Raw genomic sequence first — 24,755 nt, 5'->3', positions numbered from 1 at the left:
TAGAGCCATGAAACTACAGTTGAGACCTTGTCCGCAGCTCTACAATGCCCTCGTTACTGCCCTTCTGGTCAGTGACTCTTTTCCTACCGGTGTCAGCTCCTGTTCTCACCCCTTGCAGAAGCAGAGGCCCACTCACTCCTCACCCCGGCAGCAGTTGAGCACAAACTCTTCCAGCGGTCCACTCACTGATCCGTCTTCCGTGCCCACGCTTAAAACACAACTCAGATGATTGTGCCCAGGAAATACTCTCATGAGCGGCAGAGTCCCCTCCGGCCGACTCCTCTTCCGGTACGCGTTGAAGAATCGCATCGTCGCCTCGCTCGTCTCGGGCACCTCCCACTCCACGGTGCCCAGGAATACAGGCAGCTTTCGACTATCCAGAACCGGCGAGTGATCTGGTAGGCGTTCAAAGAGCCCGAGGGGACCTTTGGGATACCATACCTCGTCGGCGAAGCTTCCAAAGTAAGCGCCGAGGCTGAACTGCCGGCCGGGCTTCCTCGTGTCCATCCAGAAGGGGCAGTCGAGGTAGATGACGCCCGCAACGGGTGGGTGTAGCGCCTGGCGCTGGGGTCGTTCCGGGTCCCCAGCGGCGTACAGGTTCATGGCAATGTGGGCGCCGCCGGAGCTGTGGCCAAACAGCACGACCTTTTCGGGGCTGCCCCGTCCGAATTTCTCATCGGCGATGTCACTGTAGATCCATTCACGGATTAATTGAATGTCCTCTGCGCCGCCTGGGTAGACGACATCGGGTACAAGTTGATGGTTGGCAACGACGGTGACTATGCCACGCGAGGCAAAGTGGAATCCAACATTCGAGTAGACGATGGGTGACCAGGCCTTGTCACCAGAAGTAAACCCGCCGCCGTGTATGTAAAGAAGAACAGGTTTATGAGGGTCAGGGAATGGGGGCACGAATACGTCAAGGAGATTCCTTGAGGCGGGCCCATAGCGCTGGTCGCGATGAACTGTAATGTTGGCAGGGCCAGTGGTGATAAGGGGCTCAAAGAGGAGGCGCCATTTCTAGCCACCACAATAAGGTCAGTGCTGTCCAGGAGCCCGCTAAGAGTAGGATAGTTAGTCAGGCTCACCTCTTCATCCCCTGGGCCAAACTTGATCGTCTCCTTGGCTATCTCCTTGCATACAGCCTCCATGGTTGTAGGATCTTTTAGCCGACTGTAGACCGTCTACTCGGAGCACATCTGGAAGTATGTCAGACCCTGGGAGCTGAATTGAATCTTGATCAAGTTACTACCTGCACAAGGAGGGGGGCCTGAGAGGCCCGGGAAGGAGTTATGCGACATCGTGGAGAACTGCCGAGCGATCGGAAATGTACTGCCTTGCCGGGCATTCTTTCAGGCCATCATGGTCTGAAGCAGCAGGTACATTTCCGACAATCCTGCCGAGGCTGTAGATAAGGTCGCAGTATTGTTGATCAGCATCGTCTGCGGCCCGCAAACTGTTTGCATGGGCCGGTGTCTGACCAAGTGATTTGCCAGCATCCGGATCTTGATTGGGTGGTTGTGCAGACCTGTGTGTAGACGTTAAGTCACCAAGGGTCGGAAAATCAGTGGGTTGTACGCAGAGACATAGTCCTAAGGATGTTGACTAGGTGAGCCATCTACAAGGAGGGTGTCGTCTTTGCTAAGACTCACTAGAATGACAGGGAAGAGGTCAGCACTCATGCTAGCAGAGACTCTTGCTGGGTTATCATCAACAACGCCGCTTACAACGTCACCAACTTCATAGACGCTCATCCTGGTGGCGCTGCAATCATATTGAAGTATGCTGGTAGCGATGCAACAGCGGCGTTTGAGCCGGTGCATGCCTCAGATACTCTGGAAAAGTACCTCACCTCTGAGCAATGTCTTGGGCCCGTGGAAGCTCTGGCAGCTACTGCCTCCAACAGTAACACAAATGGATGGGCTTCTTCCACAAGTGTAGTCGTTCCAGCAGGCCGGCGAGCGCCCAGACTTTCGTCGATGATCAGCATCTCAGACTTCACCTCCGCAGCACAAAACATCCTTCCTCCCACATCATTCGCGTTCCTGTCGACCGGAGCGGAAGACAACCAAGCACTCGAATGGAATCGGCGTAGCTGGCAGGCTGTACGACTCCGGCCTCGGGTATTGCGGCCCATTGCGCAATTGGATATGAAGCGGACAATTTTGGGAGCGAAGTTCAAGCTGCCCCTGATCATATGTCCTGCTGGTGGCGCCAAACTATGCCACCCGGAAGGCGACGTCCTGCTGACAGAAGCAGCTGGTGATAATGGAATCCTCCACTGTGTATGCAATAATGCAGGGCGGAGTCAGGTCGACATAGCGGCCGCGAGGAGGGAGGGGCAAGTGTTATTCTGGCAGATCTATGCGATGAAGAACTTGAAATTGACGGAAGCTGAAATAAATAGAGCAGTCGAGATGGGGTTTGGCGGTGTGGCACTAACGGTAGATGCTATTTGGGCGGGGAAAAGAGAAGGTGATCTGAGGGCAAGACTGAAGGAGGAAGAAGAAGAAGCAGCTGGAGAGGCTGACACCGAAGATGAGGAAGCTTTCAGGCGAGAGCCCGCCGTAAGAAGACCGTGAGCAGTTGCCAACTTAGTGTGCATGGAAGAGGAGCTGACGAAAGCAGGCCTGTGTACGCTGATTTCACCTTCGAGTCAGCTATCCGATGGCTTCGGAGCATCACGAATCTGCCCATCGCGATCAAGGGCATTCAATGTTGGGAGGATGCCGCAGTATGCATGCAATTCGGCGTCCATCCCTGGCTGTCAAATCATGGCGGCAGGCAGCTGGATGGAGCGCCGTCCTCGGTAGAAACTCTGATTGATATCCGGACGCATTGTCCTGAGGTACTGCAGAGATGCGAAGTGATCGTGGACGGTGGCGTCACGAGAGGGTCAGATGTGGTGAAGGCTCTTGCACTAGGTGCTCGTGCCGTGGGCGTTGGTCGGGGCTTCCTGTACTCGATGGTTTTCGGACGGAGAGGGGTCAACCAGGCCGTCCAAATCCTGAAACATGAGATCGAGACGACGATGGCGTTGCTTGGAGTCCAGACCCTTGATGAACTTGGGCCACAGCATGTAGGTCCTCAGATATGCCATGTGAGTTCGTGCACTCACCTATTACAGGTCGACATTCGGGCCCTAGCGGGCGTCTCGGCTCGGTTATGAATAACCTCATAGCATGCTACATGCCGCAGGAAGACCGATCAGAGTAGCGACGACACGGGTGGGAGTTATCGTTGGCGGCATGCAAGCATGGGATCAAGGTATTGTGCGGCATCAATAGCAGGAAAAGCTGAATCAAATTAGCATGTTGGTGAGACTGCAACTGACAACAAGTGACCAAGCCGCTCTTGAATCATCTTTTGGGCCATCGTGTATCCGTCAGGAGTCCATGACTTCCCTGCAGCTTGAACTGGAGCGGTAATCTCGCAGTGTTTGGAAGTGACCTAAAGGTGGCGGTGGGCTGCAGCCAACGCAGTCCAGGCAGAATGCAGGCAGGCGCATTCAAGGTCCATCTGCGCAGTACCTGTATTGCAAGTCAAACAAACAAACGCTTGCTAACGTTACGAATCTCTTTAGTCACATCACTCCAGCATGCCAACAATCAAAATCACTGAAGAGCATTTCAGTATGCTGTTGAGAAGGTACATAGCTCTAATGGTGCCCACATTGATCGTCATCAGAGGCTAATCTTGCCCCACAGAGCTGAGCTGGTAAGCTAGCAGCGCCCCTTGGCGGCCCTAGGCTTCGACTCTTCGTCTGACCCTTCTCACATAGCACGATGACGATGCCCATGTAACGATCAATGCTGCCTACCATCGCGTTCTGGTATGAAAAGATGCCCAGCAATTACACTGATACTGAGTCACGCAGCTGCAAGCGTCCAAAGAATATGAAGCACTCAGAAAGGCGTTGACGGTTGCTGGAGTGAGCTCCGAGAATCTTGAGACCCTCATCGAGTCGCAGCTCGATCCAGATGCCTTTGTCAGTGAAACGACCAGTCCCGCGAAGCCGGGTAGTGAGCTCGTGGTGTCTCCACAGAAGACACGCTGGACCGCCAACGCCCCTGTCTTCGTACCGAATATCGGATCGCCTCTCAACGATGGCGCCGATGGAGTCAAACCTATATACGGGGGTCCCCTTACTCCGCCATCCTTCAAATTCGAGGAGAAGGACCCGCCTTGCGAGTACGAGACTGTCGCGAATGTCGCCAACGACCGGTATGAGGATGAGCCGGAGTACTGCAGCAATGATCATCAAGATCGATCCATCATGATTCGTGGCTTGTCCCCATCCACTACTCTCGCTGATATTACCAAAGTGGTGCGTGGAGGTATTATCCTCAATATGTATATTCGAGAGCGAGACCGAACTGCTTTCATCTCATTTGTCGAGCCATTGGCTGCCGAGAAGTTCGTTATGGACTGCCAGCGTAACGACCTCTACCTCAAGGGCAAACGAGTATGTTTATCCCAAGACCCTCCTTACTCCATTCTAACAGATATAGCTCGACGTGACCTGGGCTGAGCGACAGCACTACATACCTGGATACATTCAACGTCAAGTCTACAACCAGGGTGCCACTCGCAACATCGTCATCCGCTTCGCCAAGAAGAAAATGACTGAACAGGCTATTCGCGATGATTTAGAGCACATCCACCGCTTGGAGGTGGTGAGCATCAGCAACACCGAAAATCATATCTTCATCTCCACCAACGGCATCCAATGGGCCATTACTGCTCGTCACTGCATGCAGTCTCGCCTCAAATACAGAGGCACTCGCATCGAATTTTTCGAGGATGAGTGTGATCAAGTCTTGCAGCCTGTGGAGAGAAAGATTCACAAGAAGCGTGAAGACAACAATCAGAGACCTGCCACTGTGTTGATCACCAACCGCTATGCCCCGCTATCCGATGAAGCCAATGGATCTACCGATGAGCAAGAAAAGGAGAAAGCGACCAAATGCAGTGTCGCGGCTCGTGGAGTGAAAGAACCGGCCTAGATGGCGACTTTCGTCTGGCGAGTACTGCGCAGGCGACCATATGTATCCTGAAAAGCTGGCTCTCGAGCGACTAACATTGGTGGCCTGCAAATGACGAGAGCTGCATTTTGTGGAGGATACAGGTCTGTGGTTTGAGACTGCTGAAGAGTGCTACTATTAACACCACCGAACGAGAGCGGCGTTGAGGGGTCAGGGCTGCGCATTGCATGGTGTGCAGGACTGCATGAATAGGGCTCCTACATGAACAGCCACATTCGTCACAGGCCACGGGTCCGCTCCGCGACAGCCACAAGCAGGCCTAACATTTACGCTTCAGTGCGACCATTACCTTCACTGCGCTGTTCAGCGCGGGGCATGGAGACTGCGCGTGTCCGGACAAGCCCCAACGGCGACGGCATAGACGTAGGCTAGCATAGTGTAGCAGTCGAGAATGTCACCTAGCCCTAGTTTGCAACTTGCTCTTGCATTAATTGTACGTCGTCTCCGACAACCATCGGAATTAAGACAGAGCTGCGATGTGGGGAACTCCCAAAAACGCGATGTATCGTGATATAGAACAACGGCGAGTGAACCACGATCGAATCGAGTTCGGTCTTCTCCAGCCGGAATAGGAAGCTGCTTTACCATTCAGGCGCCAGCCATTCCACGTACTTTCGGATCCTGTCAATACGTCGAGTATCCCACCAACGTCAGTGCTGTTTGCGCGCGTGCATAAAGTCGACCATGGTGCAGCTCGGCGAGTGTGTTTACTTCTAAAATTCGTTCAACATGGCCACCCACAATGAGCCCGAGATCATTCTGTATGACTTAGACAGCACCAAGAACATATGCTTTTCTCCCGTTGTCTGGCGAATCCGTCTCATGCTCAACTACAAGCAAGTCTCCTACAGGACTGTCTTTCTTGATTTCCCAGATATCGAACCCACTTTAAAAGAACTGTAAGTGGCACACACGTGCCTTCGCTCTTCGTTCTCCTCGACTACGAAGGCTGCGGCTTGACACCCGTCTGCACTCTAGATGCATGAGCAGCAAGGCCGACGGAGGCAGTTGTTAGAGATATACTGACATCAGGTTCTTTAGAGGTCTGGTCCCCCCTGAATCTGCTTCAGGCTCTCCTGGTCAATACACAGTACCAGCTATTCATCATATGCCCACAAACACGTACTTAATGGACTCGAAGCCCATCTCAGAGTTTCTCGAGTCGACGTATCCGAACTCGCCAGTGCCGCTGACATCGGAGCTGGGCCGCCAGATCGAGGCAGAGTCGCGTTCAGCCATTGGCCCAGCCTTCCGCACGGCGGTCCTGCCACGCGAGATACACATCCTGACCCAGCGTGGGCAGGAGTACTTCCGGCGCACTCGCGAAGCCGCGCTCGGGCACCGCCTCGAGGACTTGCTTGAGGGAGATAAGGAAGAGCAAAGCTGGGCCTCTGTGGCCAAGGCTATGGACCGCGTCGGCGAGCTGATCCGAACGCACCAGGCGGACGGTCCGTTCGTCCTGGGAGCCCGACCCAGCTACACCGACTTCTTCATTACGGGGTCTCTTCAGAGTGCGAGGGTGGTGGATGAAGGGGTGTTTCAGAGGATCATCCGGTACCCCGGCTTCGGTGAGGTGTATTATGCATGCCAACCCTTTATGGAGAAGAAGACTTGAGTAGAAGAAGTCAAATAGGTGTAAGGTTTTGATTAGATACTGAATATAAACATAGATAGTATACTACATGAGCGTTCTAGAATAGAGCTGAACACAACGAGGCTGGGAGATAGTCGTACTCGACGATCACGTGTGAGGCTGAACCAGAAGTACCTGGAGCTTGGCATTTCGAAGCTCTAGCGAGCTCCCGATCGGCACGAGCCTGTACGGCCGGAGAAGCTCAGTATGCACGCGCACATTTCGTGACTTGTCACGCACACTCCATCCACGTACGAAACCGGCCTCGATGGCCTCGGCCGCCACAGAAGAGTCGGATGACATCTTCTCCAAGCTCAAGCGAGCCGATCCCAAGGACCTCGAGAGGCGACATGAAGCTATCACGGAACAGCTGAACACCACGTTCCAGAAGCGTCAAGACCGGCTTGCTGAATTGATTGACGACAACTCCACTTTACCTACCACAGTCTCTTCGGTGACTGTCCTAGGGGCACCAAAGACCCGACATGCGTTCCTCGAGCGAGTCGTCAATCCGCTCTTAAGTGCCAACCGCGACCGGCCCTACACACAGTCAGAATTGATTAGAGAGTCTGCGGCCGTTGCTGAGAAACTCAGAGGATTTGGTGAGTTCCGTGGTAGGGGCGCGGACACGTTGTATTAACAGGCGCAGGGATCTACCACGATGCAGTCTCGATTTACTTCGACAAGCCCTCACAGACCGATGCTGCTAGCACGCCCACCGATCTTTCGATATTCTTCTCTGTAAAAGAGCAAAGCAGGCTGTTTCTTACGACCGGTACAGACCTAGGCAATGCCGAAGGCTCAGCCTACGCGAATGCACAGTGGAAGAACATCCTCGGTGGCGCTGAACGCCTCGATGTGAATGCTTCCTTCGGCACCAAGACACGTTCCTCATATTCCGCTGCCTTGGATGTCCCGGTTCTCGCCAATCCTGATCTGCGGTTCCAAATTGGAGGTCTGCAGAGCACTACCCAGAAATTCTTTGCGTGCCATGAGGAGGCTCTAAGAGGAGGCTTTAGCAAGCTCCGGTGGCTCTCCAAAGGCGGCATACACGAGTTCGGCTACAATGGCTTCCGGAGGACTGTTACTGGTTTGGCCCAAGATGCATCTCCTACGGTGCGGGCAGACGCTGGAGATTCTTTCAAGAGTAGCATATCACACACCTGGGTGAACGACAAGCGAGACAATCCAACATTACCATCGACGGGATACTATATGAAGACAATGTCAGAGCTGGCGGGCTTCGGGCCGCTACAGGGAGATGTCGCATTCTTCAAAGGCGAAGCTGAGCAACAGACGGTGGTTCCCATACCTATACCTGGTATTAAGGGAAATAGCGGGGTCACTTTCACAGCCGGCCTGCGTGCTGGTATGCTTTATCCCCTTACCTTGGCCGGTCAATCGAACCCTTCCCTTTCGAAGATTAACGACAGATTCCAGCTCGGAGGACCAACAGATGTGCGCGGCTTCAGACTGTCTGGGCTTGGACCCCATGATGGTTCAGATGCCGTAGGCGGTGATGTCTATGCCGCGGGTGGCGCTAGCCTGTTGGTGCCGCTGCCCAAAGTCGGCCCAGAGAGGCCACTGCGACTGCAAGCATTCGTCAATGCAGGGAGGCTTCTGGCTCTGCGCGGAAACAAGGAGGGCCCGTTGAGCAGTGAGGAGGTCAAGAGCAGCATGTCGAACGCGATCGCCGAGCTCGGCAACGGCTTGCCCAGCACGACTGCTGGTATCGGTTTGATCTATGCTCACCCCGCGGCCAGATTCGAGCTCAACTTCTCGCTCCCACTAGTGGTGCGGAAAGGCGAGGATGCACGCAAAGGAGTTCAGTTTGGCATCGGCATCAACTTTTTATAGAGAGAGCATCTGTAGCAAAACCCAAATATTCCAATCTTCAGTAAAGCTGCAATACTAGGCAGCACTATTTCTCTGTGAGCAATGAGCATAAAAGCCAGGCTGGCGCAAAAAGGAGACGAGGCAACGTCTCCAAACCAAAACGGAACTCCGCACTGAACCGGCTGCGAAACCTCAGCACATGCATCTCTAAATAATCTTGTCTGCTCCCTAAACTCGCTCAAAATCCACAGATCTCCTCGCATCTGCCCCGAATCCAGCGTTCCTCGCCTCCAGACGGCCGTAGCGCTTCAGCCTACGTCAGCCGCCGCATCGCGCACGAACGACATCCATCACATTTGTGGCCTCACGGCCAGCACGTCCTGCCACCGCTCGCCACACATCCCTCCACAATAGCCAAAATGTCCTACTACAACCAAGGCTACCAACCACAGCAGCAAGCCGCTTCTTCGGCCCAGAATCTACAGTTCTTCAGCTCGTCGTATGATGCCGTATCGGGGCACACCACGCCCTCACAAGCAAGCTACGGCGGCTACACAGGCGGCGCTGCGGCGGCGTACCCGCCCGCCTATGGCGCTTCAGGGCCTTCGGGCTTCGGTGGTGGGCCGGGCGTGAGTGGACGCATGGGCGAGCAGGGCGGCCTGCGCACCGGGTGGCTGGCAGCGTTTGGCACCGAAGGCTACGATGGCGAGCCCAGTCTGATGGAGGAGCTGGGGGTGAATTTCGGGCATATTAAGACAAAAGTCGGTTTTCTTCTCCCACAAAAGATCTTTTGAAAGCCAGAGCTAACACAGAAGCGCAGACGGTCGCGGTGCTGAACCCCCTCTCCCGCCCCTCCCCACACATTATGGACGACAGCGATCTCTACGGTGGCCTGCTGTTCCTCATCCTCTACGGCACCTTTCTGGCATTGTCGGGAAAATTCTTCTACGGGTACATCTATGGGATCGCCCTGTTTGGCAGCATCGCGCTACACTGGATCTTTGCGCTCATGACTCCGCCAATGGACCCTTCCGATCCTGGGCCGGACCACATGGCGCAGGGCCAGCGAGACCATGCTGCCTCGGGTGCACATGGCGGGCATTTCTCATCAACACTGACTTACAGCCGGTCCGCCAGTGTGCTGGGGTACTGTTTCTTGCCGTTGGTGTTTACGTCTTTGATGGGCGTAGCTGTGCCGATGGACAGCGTGCTGGGGTATGTCCTGACGGCCGGAGCGGTGGGTTGGTGCACGTTCTCGAGCTCGGGAATGTTTGTGAGCGTCGGACGGATGAGCGGCATGCGAGGCTTGGTGGCATATCCCCTGGCGCTGTTTTATTCGGGGTTCGGGATCATGGGGATTTTCTCGAGTAGAGGCACGGGTATGTTGGAGGGCAAGGTTCTCTAGATGGGAGAGGGAAAAGACCAGTGGCAAGAGTGGGATCGAAGTCGGTTCCAATGATCCAGAAAGCATGAAAACAGACACTCGCGACTTGTGGGAGGCCATGTCGATGCAAACCTGACGAAGCACCGGAATATGCTGTCCAGCAGTGTACAGAGTAGGCGATCCGCGAATGTGCAGTTTCTGGGCCACATGTTGGCGAATGATCCCAGCTCGCAAGCCAGTCAGCTGCAAGCAACAGTGCTGACTTGGTATTCCTGTTTGAACTACCATAAGGCAACACGGCGACCTCCATATGTGCGCTAGGTCGTAACGAGACTAGTGCAGACACCCACCACCCGGGTTTCTGCTGCAGTGCCTGGGGCTTCGCCTTTCGTACACACCACACAACTCCTATTAGACCGAGATGGCCGAAAGCAACGTCAGACTACCGTCAATATCGATACGCAAAGGCATAGCGTGGGGCTTTTCGCCGCCATACGAGGATACCAGTACCTTGGTCTTGACCTCGCCTGAAGGCCGATTTGTCGACATTCGCTTTCCGCTAGATTACAGCACCCTGCCTGGACGTAAAGGCTTCGACCACCATCCATCGTACTGGTCCTTTTCGGGACGGTCCATCACCAGAACCCCGCAGCAGGGCAGCTTCCCGGCGTGGCCATACGCGACGCACTCCGTCTGGCAGCATGAAATCGATTCGCGTGGGCCGGGCATCGTGGACGAGGGCGATATGTTTGACCTGCCCAACGGTGATAGCATGGAGGTGGGTGTGATGAGACACCCAGTATCCGGGGAGCAGAGCATGTATAAGGAGTACTGGACCTCTCCGAAGCTGGCACCGGAATATGGTCTCGGATTGTTTCCCTGCTACGTGGCCGAGACCGTTGCGGTACAAGGAGATACAGGCTTACCCAAGGGAAGAATTATTCGTGTGGGACCACACTGTCAGAGCATAAGGGCCACGGAGCCTGTTGATGTGGAGCGCTGGACCTACACATATCGCGATGAGATGCATCAATGGTGGGATCAAGCGCGATATGGGGATCTTTGGCCAACGGGTGTGAGTCTTAAGGAGGAATCTGTGTCGCCGCTTGCTTGGTGGCTATGTAAGAAAACGATACAGGCGGGCGATGAGATGGACACTGGGGATAACGTTTGGAGAGTCATCGAAGCATGGCAAGGTCCATGATGTGCTGCAAGGGAGTGGGCGATCAAGATGCCGCCTCGCTCGTCGAAGCAGTTACGCCGAGCAGATTGGCCGAGTGCCCGTTCACAGCATCTGGGGATGGTATCAAATGCACAAGGAGTCCGGTGTCATCCGCCTCAAGTAGCCACTGGATCCGAAGCTGCGGTGTAGCTGTAGCAGGCGCAGAGGGCTTCCATGCCCCCCCACCTGCAGATGTTGAGGCTAAACTTCGGGTTACCGGCAGCCCCCAAGAGCGAGAACTCCACATTCAAAGTTGAACCTCCGCCTTTCTCCACGCTCAAATTTCTCCGTAACACAAACATTTTCTCCGTCCAACGGCGTCCTCGCAAGCACGGATATGCTCGCAAAAGTCGACTCAAAGGTAGGCTTGGTTAAGGCCGAAACTCCCCGCTGCTGCAAACGCTCCAGACACAGGCATCGGCACGACTGCCGTAGTGACGACTGCCCGCCCTCCGTGGCACCTGGGTGACCCATATAGTATTACTTTTGTTTGTCCAAGAACATCCATCCTTTCTCAATCCTCTCAGATTTCTCTTCTTTTTCTCCCGACAGACCCAATTCTCTCCGTCAGACTCACACACACAGCCATGACCCAACATCCACCCTTAGGGCACTTCGACATCGAAGACGTCCTCACTAAGCTAGACACCGTTGAGAAGATCTCTCTGCTATCCGGCATCGATTTCTGGCACACTTTTCCAGTACATCGTCTGGGTGTCCCCTCCATCCGTGTCTCTGACGGCCCCAATGGTGTCCGTGGTACTCGTTTCTTCCAGGGCGTACCCGCCGCCTGCCTCCCTTGCGGCACTGGCTTAGCAGCGACATGGGACACCGACCTTATCCACCGGGGTGGCGAGCTGCAAGGTGCCGAGGCCAAGGCGAAGGGTGCAGTGGTCATTCTGGGACCGACGACCAACATGCAGCGCAGCCCATTGGGTGGCAGAGGTTTCGAGAGCTTCAGCGAGGATCCTGTTCTCGCCGGCGAGATGACGAGTGCCACCGTTAGGGGTATTCAGAGCACGGGTGTGGGTGCCACGGCCAAGCATTTCGTCACCAACGACCAGGAGCATGAGCGCATGTCGGTTGATTCTATCGTCAGCGAGCGAGCTCTTCGAGAGATCTACCTGATGCCTTTCCAAATTGCACAGCGAGATGCTAAGCCATGGTGCTACATGACCGCTTACAACCGCCTTAACGGCACCCATCTGAGCGAGAACCCCAGAATCCTCCAGCAGATCCTCCGGGAAGAGTGGGGATTCGAAGGTCTAGTCATGAGTGACTGGTTTGGCACATACTCCGCTGCCGAATCGATAAAAGCCGGCCTGGACCTCGAGATGCCTGGACCTTCGTACGCCCGGGGCGAGCAGGTCTCGCAGGCTCTCAATTGCCGCAAACTGCTTCCCAAAGACCTCGACCCCTGCGTTCGTGAGGTTCTCAGACTGATCAAGCGGACTCAACCGTTAGGAATTCCAGAGGACCAGAAAGAATCGACCGTCGACACCCCAGAGACAGCCAAACTGCTACGAACAATTGGCTCAAATGGGCTTGTGCTTCTCAAGAATGCGAAGAGAGTGCTTCCGTTCAGCAAGGAGAAGACCACGGCCGTTATCGGACCCAACGCAACTGTTGCAGCCTTCAGTGGTGGTGGGTCAGCCTCACTCCTACCATATTATGCTCGCTCGCCTCTTGATGGCGTTCAGGCCGCGTGCTCCAAGACAAAGTATGCTCTTGGCGCGCCTGGCTGGAAAAAGCTGCCCCTCCTCGAGCAACGAGTCAAGGCCAAGAGTGGCAAGCATGGGCTGGACATGAAAGTGTACCTCGATCCACCCTCCAATCATAGCCGAAAACCCTTTGATGAGCTCTTCATCTCCACATCCGATGTGCTCCTTGCGGACTACAAGAACCCGGCTATTCCCAAAGACTTCCTGTTTTATGCTACAATTGAGGGCACTCTGGAAGTCGAAGAAACCACCGAGTACGAATTCAGCATCTCAGTCGCTGGTACCGGTAAGGTATTTGTGGATGGCAAGCTTGTCGTCGACAACGAGACCAAACAAGTCAAGGGAGACTCCTTCTTCGGCTCTGGCACGCGCGAGGAGTTAGGTCGGATGCATCTTGAGAAGGGCAAGAGCTACCAAATATTGATCACATTTGGTACTCTTCCCACCATGACTCTTGCGTCAAGCGGCGCCACCGCCTTCGGTGCCGGTGGCTTCCGTGTCGGCTGCGAGCGCGTCATCGATTATGAGCAGGAGCGCAAGCGCGCTGTCGAGTTGGCCAAGGAGGTTGATCAGGTTGTTCTTTGCATGGGTCTGAACAAGGACTGGGAGTCCGAGGGCTACGACCGCAAGCATATGGATCTTCCTGAGGGCTCCGACGAGCTTATCAAGGCCGTTTGTGCCGCAAATCCCAACACTGCAGTCATTGTTCAGTCCGGAACACCCGTCACAATGCACAGATGGCTTGATGGAGCCAACGCTGTGGTACAAGCATGGTATGGTGGCAACGAAACCGGCAACGCCATAGCCGATGTCGTCTTTGGTGAGGTGAATCCCAGCGGCAAGCTGCCGCTTTCCTTCCCAGTCCGCAACGAAGACAATCCAGCTTTTCTGAACTACCGCTCTGAGCGCGGCCGCACGATTTACGGCGAGGACGTATACGTTGGCTACCGCTTCTACGAGCAGACGAAGAAGGAGGTCTCGTTCGCTTTCGGACATGGACTGTCATATACAACTTTCGACATCACGGACTTGACAGTCGAGGATGGCAAGAACGAATTTACCGTGGCCGCAACCGTGGCCAATACGGGCAGAGTCGACGGTGCCGAAGTGGTGCAAGTGTACGTGTCGCAAAATGCGCCGAGCATCAACCGCCCACCCAAGGAGCTCAAGGGATTCAAGAAAGTGCACTTGAAGGCAGGCGAGAAGGAAACGGTACAGCTGAAGATCAACAAGAAGTACGCATGTAGCTTCTGGGATGAGGACACCGACAGTTGGATTATGGAGAGAGATGAGTTTGAGGTTTTGGTCGGCAATAGCAGTCAGTCTGTGACGAAGGCGGGGAGCGTGAACGTCAAGGAGACTGCGCACTGGAAGGGACTGTGATTTACTTGTGAGATGACTGAGTGAATGGAGGTCGGGTATACACCTTGCTGGGGTGTGTATGTACGTGTGACATGATGCACGACTGCATTTTATAGCATGGACTTCAGTAATACAATTCAAACCAACCTCGGTGGTGACATTTACTCGTCACTTCACATGGAGAACCACTGCGGAAGAATCAACGTTGCGACCATTGACATCTCTCTTCACGCTTGTTCGCCTTATTCCCTCAAGCGTGCACAAAACGGCAGCAAAATTGACTATAGATTCGCCCGAACTTCGCTTAGCCAAGCGTTTTCGGCACGCTTCACCCATCCTCTCCTCTCAACCAGGCTGCTTCGCGCTTTGTCTTGCTGCTCGATCTGCTCCTCATGTGTCACTGATGCCGAGCAAGCGAGCAGACGAGCAGGCCACAATCATGCCGAGACCTGGGGGATCGTCACTCAAGGAGCGGAAGTCGGGGACGGCAGGGTCCACCCACTTGTCAGTGCCAGAGGTATAAGAACGCAGAGGGTCCGGGAGGAATACGGCCAGTTCGCAGCAGCATTCCACTGACCGGAAGACGCCTCACAACGCCAGCACTCGGATAGGCGGGCCAGGGAGGCAATCTCAGCATTAAGCTTCGATCCTTTGTTCATACAAGAACCTCGCATTGCCGCCTCGTGGCCATGTCTCCTCTGCCACCAACCCCCCTCACCCTCATCCTGACCCTCGCCATCACTGTCCCTCTACTGCCATGCCCCAGTTTTCCCGTCATGGCATCCGCCCTCCCCAGCCACAGCTACAGCCCCAACCTCAACATCAACACCGGCCCATCCATCCCCGGCCTCGCCCCCAACCCCGGTCCCATCTCCTCCTCACCCACGCCCTACGCCTCCTTCCTCACCGCCTCCAGCCTCCCACCCCAATACCTGGAGGCCGCATACCTCCTGGGGCCCACGCTCTGGAAAGCCTCGCACCAATACCCGCACGCCGCGCTGTACAGCCTGTACATCCCACCTGATGCCTTCTTTGCTGCCGCCGCCGACGCCGCCGCCGCTCAGACAAACAACTCCAACTCCAGCAGCACCAGCTCAGACAAGGCGAAGTCAGGAGCAAAATCGAAACTGCCCCTCATCATCACCGTGCACGGCACGGGCCGACAAGCAGGCGCGATGCGCGACGCGCTGATTCCGCTGGCGGAGCGGGCGGGCGCCGTGGTGCTGGCGCCGCTGTTTCCCATGGGAGTCGGGGACGGGAATGATGTGGATGGCTACAAGGGGCTTTTGTTTGAGCATGAGTTCGAGGAAGGAGGCGGGGACTTTATGCGCGTGCGGTACGACCTGGTACTGCTGGAAATTCTGGAGGAGATTAGGGTGAGGTGGGAGGGCGTGGTGGATACGGAGGAGGAGGTGTATCTGACCGGGTTCAGTGGTGGGGGACAGTTTGCGCATCGGATGTGGTGGCTGTATCCGGAGCGGTGGAGGGGGGTCAGTGTGGGGGCGCCGGGGAGTATTACGGGGTTGGATTGGGGGGTGGACTGGCCCGAGGGCGTGCGGGATGCGGCCAGGGTGTTTGGGCGGGGCGTCGAGGCGGAGAAGGTAAGTGGGGTGGCGGACGTGCAGCTGGTTGTGGGGGAGCTGGATACTGAGCCGCGGGGGGAGGGAGTTCTGGATGTCTTACCGGGGGGAAGAGGCGATCGGGTGAGGAAGAGGGCGGAGCCGAACCGACGAGAAGTTATGGAGGCGTTGAGAAATCAGTTGGTGGGGATTGGGGTTGAGGCAGAGGTGGACGTGGTGCCTGGCGTCGGGCATGATGCGGAAGGGGTGTTTCCTGTCGTGGAAGAATGGCTTGAAAGAGCGATGAGTAAAGGCTGATGTGTACCTGGACAGGTCGTCTGTTCTATGTATCGCAGACTCCGAAGGGCGTCAGCCTCGTCTCTGCAGTAGGCTCGTGCCAAGCCTTTTCGACGTCATGCTCAGGCTGCTTTTTGAACAAGGAGCTCAACTTTGATTCATTTCGTCCTTCATAATGACATTTCGCATCCTCGCATTTGGGTCGAACGGATCGGGCCAATTAGGAGTCGGGCACGTTGAAGACACATCAAGTCCACAACAGTGTCAATTTGCGACGAATGAGTGGCAACCTGGCGAGACAGTGTCCCAGATCGCAGCGGGCGGCAATCACACTCTCCTCCTGACCACGGCGGGGCGAGTGTTTGCATCGGGCAGTAATGACAATGGAAGGTGTGGAACTGTCGGGCAGATGGCCACTTGCAACACCTTCCATTCAGTTATAATCCCGCAGCAAGAGCTGGGACGTGTGACCCACGTAGCCGCGACCTGGGAGGCTTCATTCTTTGTCGTTGACGCGCAAAGAATCTATTCGTGTGGTTCTGGTGCCAAAGGCGAGCTGGGTCTTGGAGTCGATCGTGCAATTTGCAAAGTGCCAGAGCTTGTGGTGGACCTGGCCGACTTCGAAAATGGCCAGACCAGAGTCGCAGAATTAAAAGCGTCCATGGGCCACGTCGTCCTTGTTGCAGATCAGGGTGACCTCTTCGGGTGGGGTGGCTGCCGTAGAGGACAACTCGGGGAGGAGATCGCAGATGCAAAAGTCATCTGGTCACCGCGAAAGATTAGCATTGCATCTTCGGTGAGAACTGTTGCGCTCGGTCGTGATTTCACTTACATGGTCGGCTCCAATGGCATCTGTCGCTTGATGGGAAACAACAAGCACTTCCCAGATATCGACAGCATCCATAATTTCCACCCACAGAATGAGGTTTTCGCTGGCTGGAGTAATATCTTCATCAGGAATGAAGAGCAGCTGGTTGGCTTTGGACGCAACAACCACGGTCAGCTGCCACCACAACATCTATCTGCTTCCAAGTACTTCGCAGCTGGCAGTGAGCACTGCTTAGCTTTGACTCACGACAATCGTTTGTTGAGTTGGGGTTGGGGCGAGCACGGTAATTGCGGCAGGCCTCTAGATGACCAAGGCAAAGTGGCTGGCAGATTCAATGAGATACCAATGGATCTAACGGAAAATGAATCGGTGTCCCTGGTGGCTGCGGGCTGTGCAACGAGCTTTGTTGTCGTGTCGAAGGCTGATTGAGCTTACCTAGCCTCTCAGTCGAATAATCCCTTAACCTGGGATAATCGCTGAGTAGGAGCTATCTCATCGAACGTCCACCGCCGGCTCTCTGAGTCGCCCAGGAACGAGTCACTCTCCGACTCACGAATGCGTCGTATTGAAGCGGAAGCAGAGGCATTGTCCCAGGTCACAATGTCTTGCTCTTCTTCATAGTTTGGCTCGTCCCACTGCCGATCCTCACTGTCGTCTGGGATGAACAGACTGTCGGGATTGAGGCTGGCTGAAGGCGGGGGGACTTCGTCTCTCGAATTGCCCTTCGAGAGGGATGATTTCGTCGAGATTTCACTGCGTGGGAGTCGGCTGGCCGGCGGAGGCATCTCTGACGGTGCAGTCTGCGTCGTTGCTGGTACGGACGGTTCGCGGGTGCGAGAAGAAACTTGCGAGACGGCGCGAACGGAGAGATCTCGAGCTGGAGTGCCTGCCCGCGACGCATCTGGGACGTTGGCTGAAGTTGCTTTCGTCATGAGGGTGAACCAGGCGGAGACACCACCTTGACCGTAGGAGATCTGCATTGGGCGATTGCCTCTGGAGTAGCGTGCGGTGACATCGGCTCGCATGGTCTCGGAATGAGCTACGATGGAGCGAAAGTCTTTGACGAAGATGCCGATGTGTAGACCTTCCTGAACGTTGAAAGCGTTGAAGTCCTTCCGCTCCAAGGCTACAGACGTATGCATTGGTTGTCTGAGAATCTCCTTGCCATTTTGCACCCTTTCCGTGTAGCTTGTGAAGGTAACCTTGCCATCCTGAAAGTACCAGTCTAGTTGATCTGTCTTTGGCCCGAAGTATTCGACGACATCTCGAAGTGTTTTCGAAGATACTGTCCAGTAGTTTATCGAGCTAGACCTGTCGAAGCTCGCATGAAGAATTTCACCGCTCTCGTAGTAGAGTCGATATTTCTTCACCACGCCTTGCTTGCAGACGAGAGTGAACAATAGTCGGCAATCTATCTGGTCCGAACGAGCTTGTAGCTCGAAGTCAACACGTTCCAGGGCAACATCTTTATCTCTGGGATCAGCTAGACGGCGGCGAAATATAGCAAGTAAGGCCTAAGCAGGTGAGAAGACGTAGACTCCGGCAGGGGATGAGCTTACCCTGTTCTGCACCTTGCAAGCCCACGGGCGAACTTCTCCGGCAATTGGAGCCCGCCCTTCTGAGGCGTAGTGATATTTGTTGAAGAAAGCGGAATTCAGAGTGAAGGAGGCATGGGCTGTTTTGGATATATTCAGACTTGACAGCCGGAGCTGATCTCTTAGCTTCGCGTCTGGCATTCGCCGCCCTCATCACTTACCGTCTCGGGAGTGGCCTCCAATGACACAGTTTCATCAAATTTTGCTAGGCAACTCAACAGGTCGTGAAGCTGGCCAACAGCAGCCGGAGCGACAGAGAACAAGAATGTCGGCATGACTGATACTACCCATCCAGCGATGGAGGGTGGTGGCACGAAGCAACACAGAACCGAGCACGTACTCGGCGTGGTGAAATGGCGCGCGACGCGGTTGCTGCATGTAATATACACGTACATCGCGCGTAACCAGACATGATTGGTTGATATCGGATCCGGACGATCCACCTCGACCATCCATGATCGAGCTGCAAGATACTCAACTTCAACCATCGTCGCTTCATCAACGGTTCAAATCATCAAGTTCTGGCATTCGTCCTCCACATCACTTACACGGCAGTATTTACTTTGATTGCCGTCGGACTTTATCGTATCTCGCTGTCGTTGTCCTGCGTCGCCAGGTGTGGCCCTCAGCAGTCATGGCCGCCTCCGACTTGACAGCACAGCCGAGTCTGCCTGATGAGATGCTTAACATGATATGCCAGGAACTCGGTAAAGATCGCGACTTCGGCTCATTGTACAGATGTGCTCAGGCCTCTAGCTCTGTTGCGGATCCTGCCTTGCGGACCATGTACCAGTACTGTTCCTGGTCCGCTTTTGCGCCACAATACTGATGAGCCCAGGTACCATGAGGTCTCACCGTCGTTTCTGCAGAGTGACGAGTTCGATCCACGGCTAGCCAAGGCCGACTTCGCCACGAAATTCGCAGATGCGGAGCAAGTCTTCCGACGCTGGACAGTGCTCTGGCGCTCTATTATCTTGTCGGGCCTAGATAGTTCCCGGGTAAGTTTGGTCCTTCCCCTTGACAGCTTCAACTTACATCCGTTCAAGACTTACAAGCCCTACTGTCGCTATCTCCGCGTTCTTGACTTCCGGAATCTCATGAACATGCTCGAAGACGTTCGGTTTCAAGGCAAGATGCAAACCGCGTTCTACGCAGGGCCTATGAAGTCTGTCAAGTTCACTAGCCACTATTACAAAGGCCGGCAAATTGTCGATGGACCACAGACTGTCAATGCCGTCGGAGAGCCTCTGACCAAAGCTACGACACAGATTGAGGAGATAGCAGGCAACATTGGCGCCGGTGTCCTTCCGTCTTGGATCTCTCGTTCACCCAAGCTGGAATCGCTAGTCCTCTGGAATGGCAACTCGCTCGCAAATGGGGCCGGTGAAGCAATTGCGAATCATTGCGAAGCCTTCAAAAGCCTGACTATTCGTGAGTGGCGATCTATCCCTTCATTCGATGCCGACGAGCTGTTTGCCACTTTTCTCAACGAGCTCAGAGCAGATACGCTGCAGTACTTTGAGCTGATAAGTTTCAATGACATTGCCGCGCGATCGTTTGAGGCCCTCGGTCGCCACAAGACTCTCCAGGAACTCAAATTGAGCAACCTCTCCCAGACCGCGATCGAGAACCTGCATCATCTAAAAGGCTGCACCAATCTTCATACTCTGGCGCTGGAGGACAATTTGGGGACCGTTCAACTTGAGGCTCTAAACAACGACGTCTTTGTTGAGGTTGTCCATTGGTTGAGTTCTTGTTCCAAGCTTCGCGACCTTGCGTTGAAGAAGTTCGCTGATGGCCCTTCGCTTCTCAGTCAAGTGTTGAGTTCGCCCAACGTCAGGCTGACCAAGTTGTCACTCGAAGGGTATCAAGTGCGGCTACCTAACTCACAGTTGTTCCATACTGCACTTTCGGAGCAGAAACATCTAGAGTCGGTGTGGCTAAAGGGGAATGGGGAGGACACAATTCCTGATGACCTACAGATGATGGTTGACGGCCTCAGCAATATCCCTCACCTAAAGGAGTTGATCCTGAAGGATGTCTCGGATGAGTTCCAAGAACACCACATCGCCCAGCTGGCTATCAACCTGCCGGAGTTAGAGGAGTTCTGGACCAGCGGCGATGTTGTATCTGGTGATCTTTTACATGCACTCGTCAATCTGCGTTCGCTGAAGAAGCTGGACCTATACGCAATGACACAGTTCACGAGCGACGAGATCATCGACTTTCTCAGCAAGCTCGATCCCGAGATGCAACGAGGCTTCAACTTCTCGCTCATGGCGGCAGACCCGAATCAGGGCAACCTGACCGACACTGAACAGGATCTCATTCGAGACTACATCCGATCTAACTTGGACGGACGCTTCGACTTCGTCTTGTGGCGTGAGATGGACACAAGCGACAGCGACAGCGATTAGGACCCGCTCTATCGCCTCTATCGACATTGGTGGCACCGTCACGCTCTGAAATCCCGCAGTACTGGTCTCCTAGACTGCCCTCTGCCACACAGTTGTCCAAGCTTGCTGATCGAGCGTTTCATGCACTGGACGGTGGTGGCAAGCCTCGCAGTATATTCTCCCAATCGGTTTACGTAGGACATCATCGGCGGAGAGCTCTATCGCATGCTTGCCTGAAGATCTCACAGAAGTCCCAGACATCGGCAAAAGTATTGTACAGTGGAGCAGGAGCGACGCGAATGACGTCTGGCTTGCGCTCGTCGATAATGGCGCCTTTCTCGTCAAGGTATTCCAGGACAGGGTCGAGGAGACCTGGCTTGAGGCGGATGCTGATCTGCGCTCCTCTTGCTTCAGGATTTCGGGGAGTGATGATGGTGAAGTCATCTCTTCCATTCTTTGTCATATTGTCCAGCAACGCTTCTAAAAAGTGAGTCAACCTAAGAGACCGGGCTCTCAATTCGGCCATGGTTGTCTCGTTGAAGATCTGGAGAGAGGACAAAACCGCTGCAAGGTCAAGCGCGCTGGGGTTGGACAACTGGAATCCAGCAGCGCCAGGGCGAGGGTTGAACTCTGAAGACATCAGTTGCCGAGCACACTATTCCAGCCACAGAACTTACTGTTTGTCATTGCGAATCTCCCACTCTTGTCATCTCCCCACCATCCTGACAATCTCGGATGATACAACCGTCCCTCACCATCCATATCCACCTTGCCAAACCTCTCATGGACGAAGAGAGCCGCCATTGCCCCTGGCCCAGAGTTCATGTATTTGTACGTACACCAAGCCGCAAAGTCCACATCCCACTCGTGCAACTTCAACTCGACGTTTCCAGCCGCATGCGCACAGTCCCAGCCCACCAACACGCCCCTCTCGTGCGCATACCTCGTGATCGTCTGCATATCGAAATACTGGCCCGTATAAAACTGAATACCAGGAAGCAGCACGAGCGCCAACTCATCCTTGTGCGCATCTATCGTCCGGCAGATCTCCTCCGTCTCCAGCACCGGCACTTCCGGATCCCTCGGCTCGAGCAACACCATCGCTTTAGCTGGGTCAAGCCCCCAATGCGCGATCTGCGATTCGATGGCGAAGTGGTCGGACGGAAACGCCTTGCCCTCAAGCAGGATCTTGTAGCGGCCAGACTTGTCGAGCGAAGGGCGATAGAAGCTGGAGAGCAGGAGATGCAGGTTGCCCGTCAGAGTGCCCATCACGGCGACTTCGGAGGGTAGGGCGCCGACAAGGGGTGCCATGAGGGATGCGGCGGCGTCGTCGATGTGTAGGAAGGGCGGGAGAGGCGAGTCGCTGTGCGGGACGAAGTGGCCCTTGACGCCTTTGGTGCGCCATTGTGTGAGGAATGTGTTGATCAGGGACGCGGTACGTCTGGGCTGGAGGCCGAGAGAGTTGCCGCAGAGGTAGATCGAGGGGGTGGATGGCGGTTCTGATGTGGAGGAGGCGAGGGTGGGTCGGTGCAGGTCGCCTTGCGATGGGATGTGGAACTGCTCACGGAAGCGGGAGAGGGGATCTTCCTGGTCTTGCGCAAGAGCCCAGTCCCGGGAAAGTTGTTCGTTGCCCGTGGATGCCATGGTGATATGCTGTACAGGAGCGCCGTTCGTATGTGAAGACGCTGCTGCTTGGCGCTTCTTCACAGGGCCGTCTTTCGGGGATCACACGGCGTTCCCAACCATCACTAGAAAAGAGCCGAGAGCAATAGGTCTGGAATGATGGTTTACCTCTCACTGGCACACATCATGTATCTGTGCCGTAAGCGAACGCAGCGTGCACTCATGCGAGTCATGTCGAACGATATTCGATGTGGCGCCCCCGGCTCCGGCGAAAGAAATGGCCGAGCTTCCGCGGTCGATGACCTCCCACCCAGTCGACATCATCTGCTTTCTAATCTACCAACAATTCTCAACATCCTTCCCTCACTCTCGCTTCCACGCAGCCACAAAAGCCATCAATCTTCGCGAGGATGTCTCAACCCCTCCTTCGCTCAGCATTCCACAGCGCGCGCCCCATGCGCCGCCACGCTCACGATCCCGCCGCTTTCTTCCGCGGCGCACGATGCTTCTCCTCACCCTCCTCCTCGGTAACGCCACGCCCTGCACACTACGCAACCGTTCGCAAGCTTCCCACGCTCGTACCGAACACAAAACGCCCTCTCTCCACCAGCACACCCCGACCCGCCACCGCCGCCGTCCTCAACCCCCGCGTCGATGACGAAGGCAACAACATGACCATCACCATCTCCGAAAACGCCGCCAAGCGGCTGAAGCAGATCACCTCAACGCCGCAGAAACGCAACACGCTCGCGAAATCGCAGGTGGCGCCGGACTCGCACCTGCGCGTCACGGTTACGTCCGGCGGCTGCCACGGCTTTCAGTACATGATGTCGCTGGAGCCGGCGGACAAGATCGACCCTGCAGAAGACACGGTGTTTGCGGTGGATGTGGGTGGCGATATGGGTGAGGCGGGCAAGGCGGAGGTGGTGATGGACGAGCCGTCGCTGGAGCTGTTGACGGGGAGTACGGTGGATTTCGTAACGGAGCTGATTGGAAGTCAATTCAAGATTGTGGGGAACCCGAAGGCGTCGAGTAGTTGTGGGTGTGGCACGAGTTTTGATATTCAGTGATTTGTGAAATCATGGGGATTTCCGAGCCTAATTATCTGCAGTACATCTCCCTCCAGGCTTACTCCAACGCATTCTACGCCCGAGTGACGTGGATGGTGTCGAAGCGAATATCATCCGGAGGCAAGACGTCGTCGATTTCAGAGAGCTTTTGGAACACGAGGGTCCTCTGCGTGGAACGCCACGCCACGCCACGCCACGGCCAGCTTTCACTCGTTCCTTTACACATTACTATCCATCAACCACATCATCTGCATCTCTCACGCCCCCCTACCCAGCAAGAAGCTCTCCTCCGGCTTGACCATCCCCCGCCTGACCATAAGCGCGACCGCCGGCAGCGAGTCCATGGTCATCTGGATCTTCTGAATTCGGATGCCGTTGCTGATTCCCCCGGCGTCCTTTCTGAACTGGAAGCGCCAGCCCGCCGTGATCTTCAAGTCCCATTCCTGGCCGTGCTCGTCCTTGACTTTGCGCTCGTTGCCGGGCGCCAGCAGGTTCATGTATGAGTGCGCTGTGCTTAGCATATCCCAGCCGAAACTGATGGTTGAGAGGGTCAGTATCCACTGCCTGATGGGGTCTGGGAACGGCCCCGGGGGGGGGGAGGGGGGAGGTAGGGCGCGAGGGTTTCGGGTCGACTTACTCTGTCTCGGTCACGACGGCGTACTCTGGCACAGTGCGGTACGAGGCACATGGGGCCCATAGGTTGGCGACCTCGGCCCACGCAGCCTTGCCGCCGTGGACGACGGTGCCGTCGGATTTGGTGAAGTTCATGTCGTCGGTGTAGATTTCTGAGTACGGAGTGTCGAAAGCTTTCTTGTCGAAGATGTTGGTGACGACGGGCTCGAACCACTCGAGGGCAGGGTGGGAGCGGGTGTGGTCGCTCCAGTCACCCTCACTGACGAATGCGTTGGGCATAATGGCTGGTTCAAGTTGATGTTGCTAGCGAGTTGTGTTGGACCTTGGTGAGGCTGTGTTGGGCCGGGGAGTTGAAGAGCGCATTCGATTATCTTGTACCTCTAAACCCTGCGCTAGACTGTGGCAACGCCCGCGCAAACCATGTTCGCAATTTCTCACCAAGCAGGCTGCCTGCGGCTGTCGATGTGGCTGAACTGATGGCATCGTACATGGTGGCGTTTATGGCGGAGCTGACAGGGCATAGAGCCTTTGGGTTTCAAGCACGAATGCA

At 55.2% G+C, this 24,755-nt stretch overlaps 15 protein-coding genes across 15 annotated transcripts; 11 read left to right on the top strand and 4 right to left on the bottom strand.

Moving 5' to 3' along the window:
• Window positions 1-132: 132 nt before the first annotated feature.
• On the bottom strand, window positions 133-1,151 carry HMPREF1541_02160 (uncharacterized protein; the record flags this gene model as incomplete). The annotated part of the gene is made up of 2 exons (XM_008716516.1): window positions 133-1,020; window positions 1,089-1,151. 2 exons carry the CDS (start codon window positions 1,149-1,151, stop codon window positions 133-135), a joined length of 951 nt encoding a protein of 316 aa, XP_008714738.1.
• A 447-nt stretch (window positions 1,152-1,598) lies between these two features.
• On the top strand, window positions 1,599-3,169 carry HMPREF1541_02159 (uncharacterized protein; the record flags this gene model as incomplete). Its single annotated transcript, XM_008716515.1, has 3 exons — window positions 1,599-1,609; window positions 1,664-2,578; window positions 2,629-3,169. The coding sequence occupies 3 exons, from the start codon at window positions 1,599-1,601 to the stop codon at window positions 3,167-3,169; spliced, it is 1,467 nt and encodes a 488-aa protein (XP_008714737.1).
• Window positions 3,170-3,598: 429 nt separating this feature from the next.
• HMPREF1541_02158 (uncharacterized protein) lies at window positions 3,599-5,006 on the top strand (the record flags this gene model as incomplete). Its single annotated transcript, XM_008716514.1, has 5 exons — window positions 3,599-3,648; window positions 3,708-3,717; window positions 3,782-3,832; window positions 3,878-4,465; window positions 4,512-5,006. The coding sequence occupies 5 exons, from the start codon at window positions 3,599-3,601 to the stop codon at window positions 5,004-5,006; spliced, it is 1,194 nt and encodes a 397-aa protein (XP_008714736.1).
• A 768-nt stretch (window positions 5,007-5,774) lies between these two features.
• On the top strand, window positions 5,775-6,660 carry HMPREF1541_02157 (uncharacterized protein; the record flags this gene model as incomplete). Its single annotated transcript, XM_008716513.1, has 2 exons — window positions 5,775-5,944; window positions 6,087-6,660. The coding sequence occupies 2 exons, from the start codon at window positions 5,775-5,777 to the stop codon at window positions 6,658-6,660; spliced, it is 744 nt and encodes a 247-aa protein (XP_008714735.1).
• A 286-nt stretch (window positions 6,661-6,946) lies between these two features.
• HMPREF1541_02156 (uncharacterized protein) lies at window positions 6,947-8,535 on the top strand (the record flags this gene model as incomplete). Its single annotated transcript, XM_008716512.1, has 2 exons — window positions 6,947-7,280; window positions 7,328-8,535. The coding sequence occupies 2 exons, from the start codon at window positions 6,947-6,949 to the stop codon at window positions 8,533-8,535; spliced, it is 1,542 nt and encodes a 513-aa protein (XP_008714734.1).
• A 398-nt stretch (window positions 8,536-8,933) lies between these two features.
• HMPREF1541_02155 (uncharacterized protein) lies at window positions 8,934-9,919 on the top strand (the record flags this gene model as incomplete). The annotated part of the gene is made up of 2 exons (XM_008716511.1): window positions 8,934-9,275; window positions 9,335-9,919. 2 exons carry the CDS (start codon window positions 8,934-8,936, stop codon window positions 9,917-9,919), a joined length of 927 nt encoding a protein of 308 aa, XP_008714733.1.
• A 400-nt stretch (window positions 9,920-10,319) lies between these two features.
• HMPREF1541_02154 (uncharacterized protein) lies at window positions 10,320-11,102 on the top strand (the record flags this gene model as incomplete). Its single annotated transcript, XM_008716510.1, has 1 exon — window positions 10,320-11,102. The coding sequence occupies one exon, from the start codon at window positions 10,320-10,322 to the stop codon at window positions 11,100-11,102; it is 783 nt and encodes a 260-aa protein (XP_008714732.1).
• A 605-nt stretch (window positions 11,103-11,707) lies between these two features.
• On the top strand, window positions 11,708-14,224 carry HMPREF1541_02153 (uncharacterized protein; the record flags this gene model as incomplete). The annotated part of the gene is made up of 1 exon (XM_008716509.1): window positions 11,708-14,224. One exon carries the CDS (start codon window positions 11,708-11,710, stop codon window positions 14,222-14,224), a length of 2,517 nt encoding a protein of 838 aa, XP_008714731.1.
• A 755-nt stretch (window positions 14,225-14,979) lies between these two features.
• On the top strand, window positions 14,980-16,080 carry HMPREF1541_02152 (uncharacterized protein; the record flags this gene model as incomplete). Its single annotated transcript, XM_008716508.1, has 1 exon — window positions 14,980-16,080. One exon carries the CDS (start codon window positions 14,980-14,982, stop codon window positions 16,078-16,080), a length of 1,101 nt encoding a protein of 366 aa, XP_008714730.1.
• A 154-nt stretch (window positions 16,081-16,234) lies between these two features.
• On the top strand, window positions 16,235-17,317 carry HMPREF1541_02151 (uncharacterized protein; the record flags this gene model as incomplete). Its single annotated transcript, XM_008716507.1, has 1 exon — window positions 16,235-17,317. One exon carries the CDS (start codon window positions 16,235-16,237, stop codon window positions 17,315-17,317), a length of 1,083 nt encoding a protein of 360 aa, XP_008714729.1.
• Window positions 17,318-17,331: 14 nt separating this feature from the next.
• On the bottom strand, window positions 17,332-18,758 carry HMPREF1541_02150 (uncharacterized protein; the record flags this gene model as incomplete). The annotated part of the gene is made up of 3 exons (XM_008716506.1): window positions 17,332-18,402; window positions 18,448-18,597; window positions 18,645-18,758. 3 exons carry the CDS (start codon window positions 18,756-18,758, stop codon window positions 17,332-17,334), a joined length of 1,335 nt encoding a protein of 444 aa, XP_008714728.1.
• Window positions 18,759-19,117: 359 nt separating this feature from the next.
• Window positions 19,118-20,900, top strand: HMPREF1541_02149 (uncharacterized protein; the record flags this gene model as incomplete). The annotated part of the gene is made up of 3 exons (XM_008716505.1): window positions 19,118-19,275; window positions 19,322-19,481; window positions 19,530-20,900. The coding sequence occupies 3 exons, from the start codon at window positions 19,118-19,120 to the stop codon at window positions 20,898-20,900; spliced, it is 1,689 nt and encodes a 562-aa protein (XP_008714727.1).
• Window positions 20,901-21,081: 181 nt separating this feature from the next.
• On the bottom strand, window positions 21,082-22,523 carry HMPREF1541_02148 (kynureninase; the record flags this gene model as incomplete). The annotated part of the gene is made up of 2 exons (XM_008716504.1): window positions 21,082-21,509; window positions 21,557-22,523. The coding sequence occupies 2 exons, from the start codon at window positions 22,521-22,523 to the stop codon at window positions 21,082-21,084; spliced, it is 1,395 nt and encodes a 464-aa protein (XP_008714726.1).
• Window positions 22,524-22,957: 434 nt separating this feature from the next.
• Window positions 22,958-23,572, top strand: HMPREF1541_02147 (uncharacterized protein; the record flags this gene model as incomplete). Its single annotated transcript, XM_008716503.1, has 1 exon — window positions 22,958-23,572. One exon carries the CDS (start codon window positions 22,958-22,960, stop codon window positions 23,570-23,572), a length of 615 nt encoding a protein of 204 aa, XP_008714725.1.
• Window positions 23,573-23,829: 257 nt separating this feature from the next.
• HMPREF1541_02146 (uncharacterized protein) lies at window positions 23,830-24,484 on the bottom strand (the record flags this gene model as incomplete). Its single annotated transcript, XM_008716502.1, has 2 exons — window positions 23,830-24,106; window positions 24,210-24,484. The coding sequence occupies 2 exons, from the start codon at window positions 24,482-24,484 to the stop codon at window positions 23,830-23,832; spliced, it is 552 nt and encodes a 183-aa protein (XP_008714724.1).
• Between the last annotated feature and the right edge of the window lie 271 nt (window positions 24,485-24,755).

The sequence above is a fragment of the Cyphellophora europaea genome, assembly GCF_000365145.1.
Source record: "Cyphellophora europaea CBS 101466 unplaced genomic scaffold supercont1.2, whole genome shotgun sequence".
Classification (NCBI taxonomy): Eukaryota; Fungi; Ascomycota; class Eurotiomycetes; order Chaetothyriales; family Cyphellophoraceae; genus Cyphellophora; species Cyphellophora europaea.
Note: the sequence above shows the minus strand (reverse complement) of the source record. Positions and strands in the feature narration are given on the sequence as shown.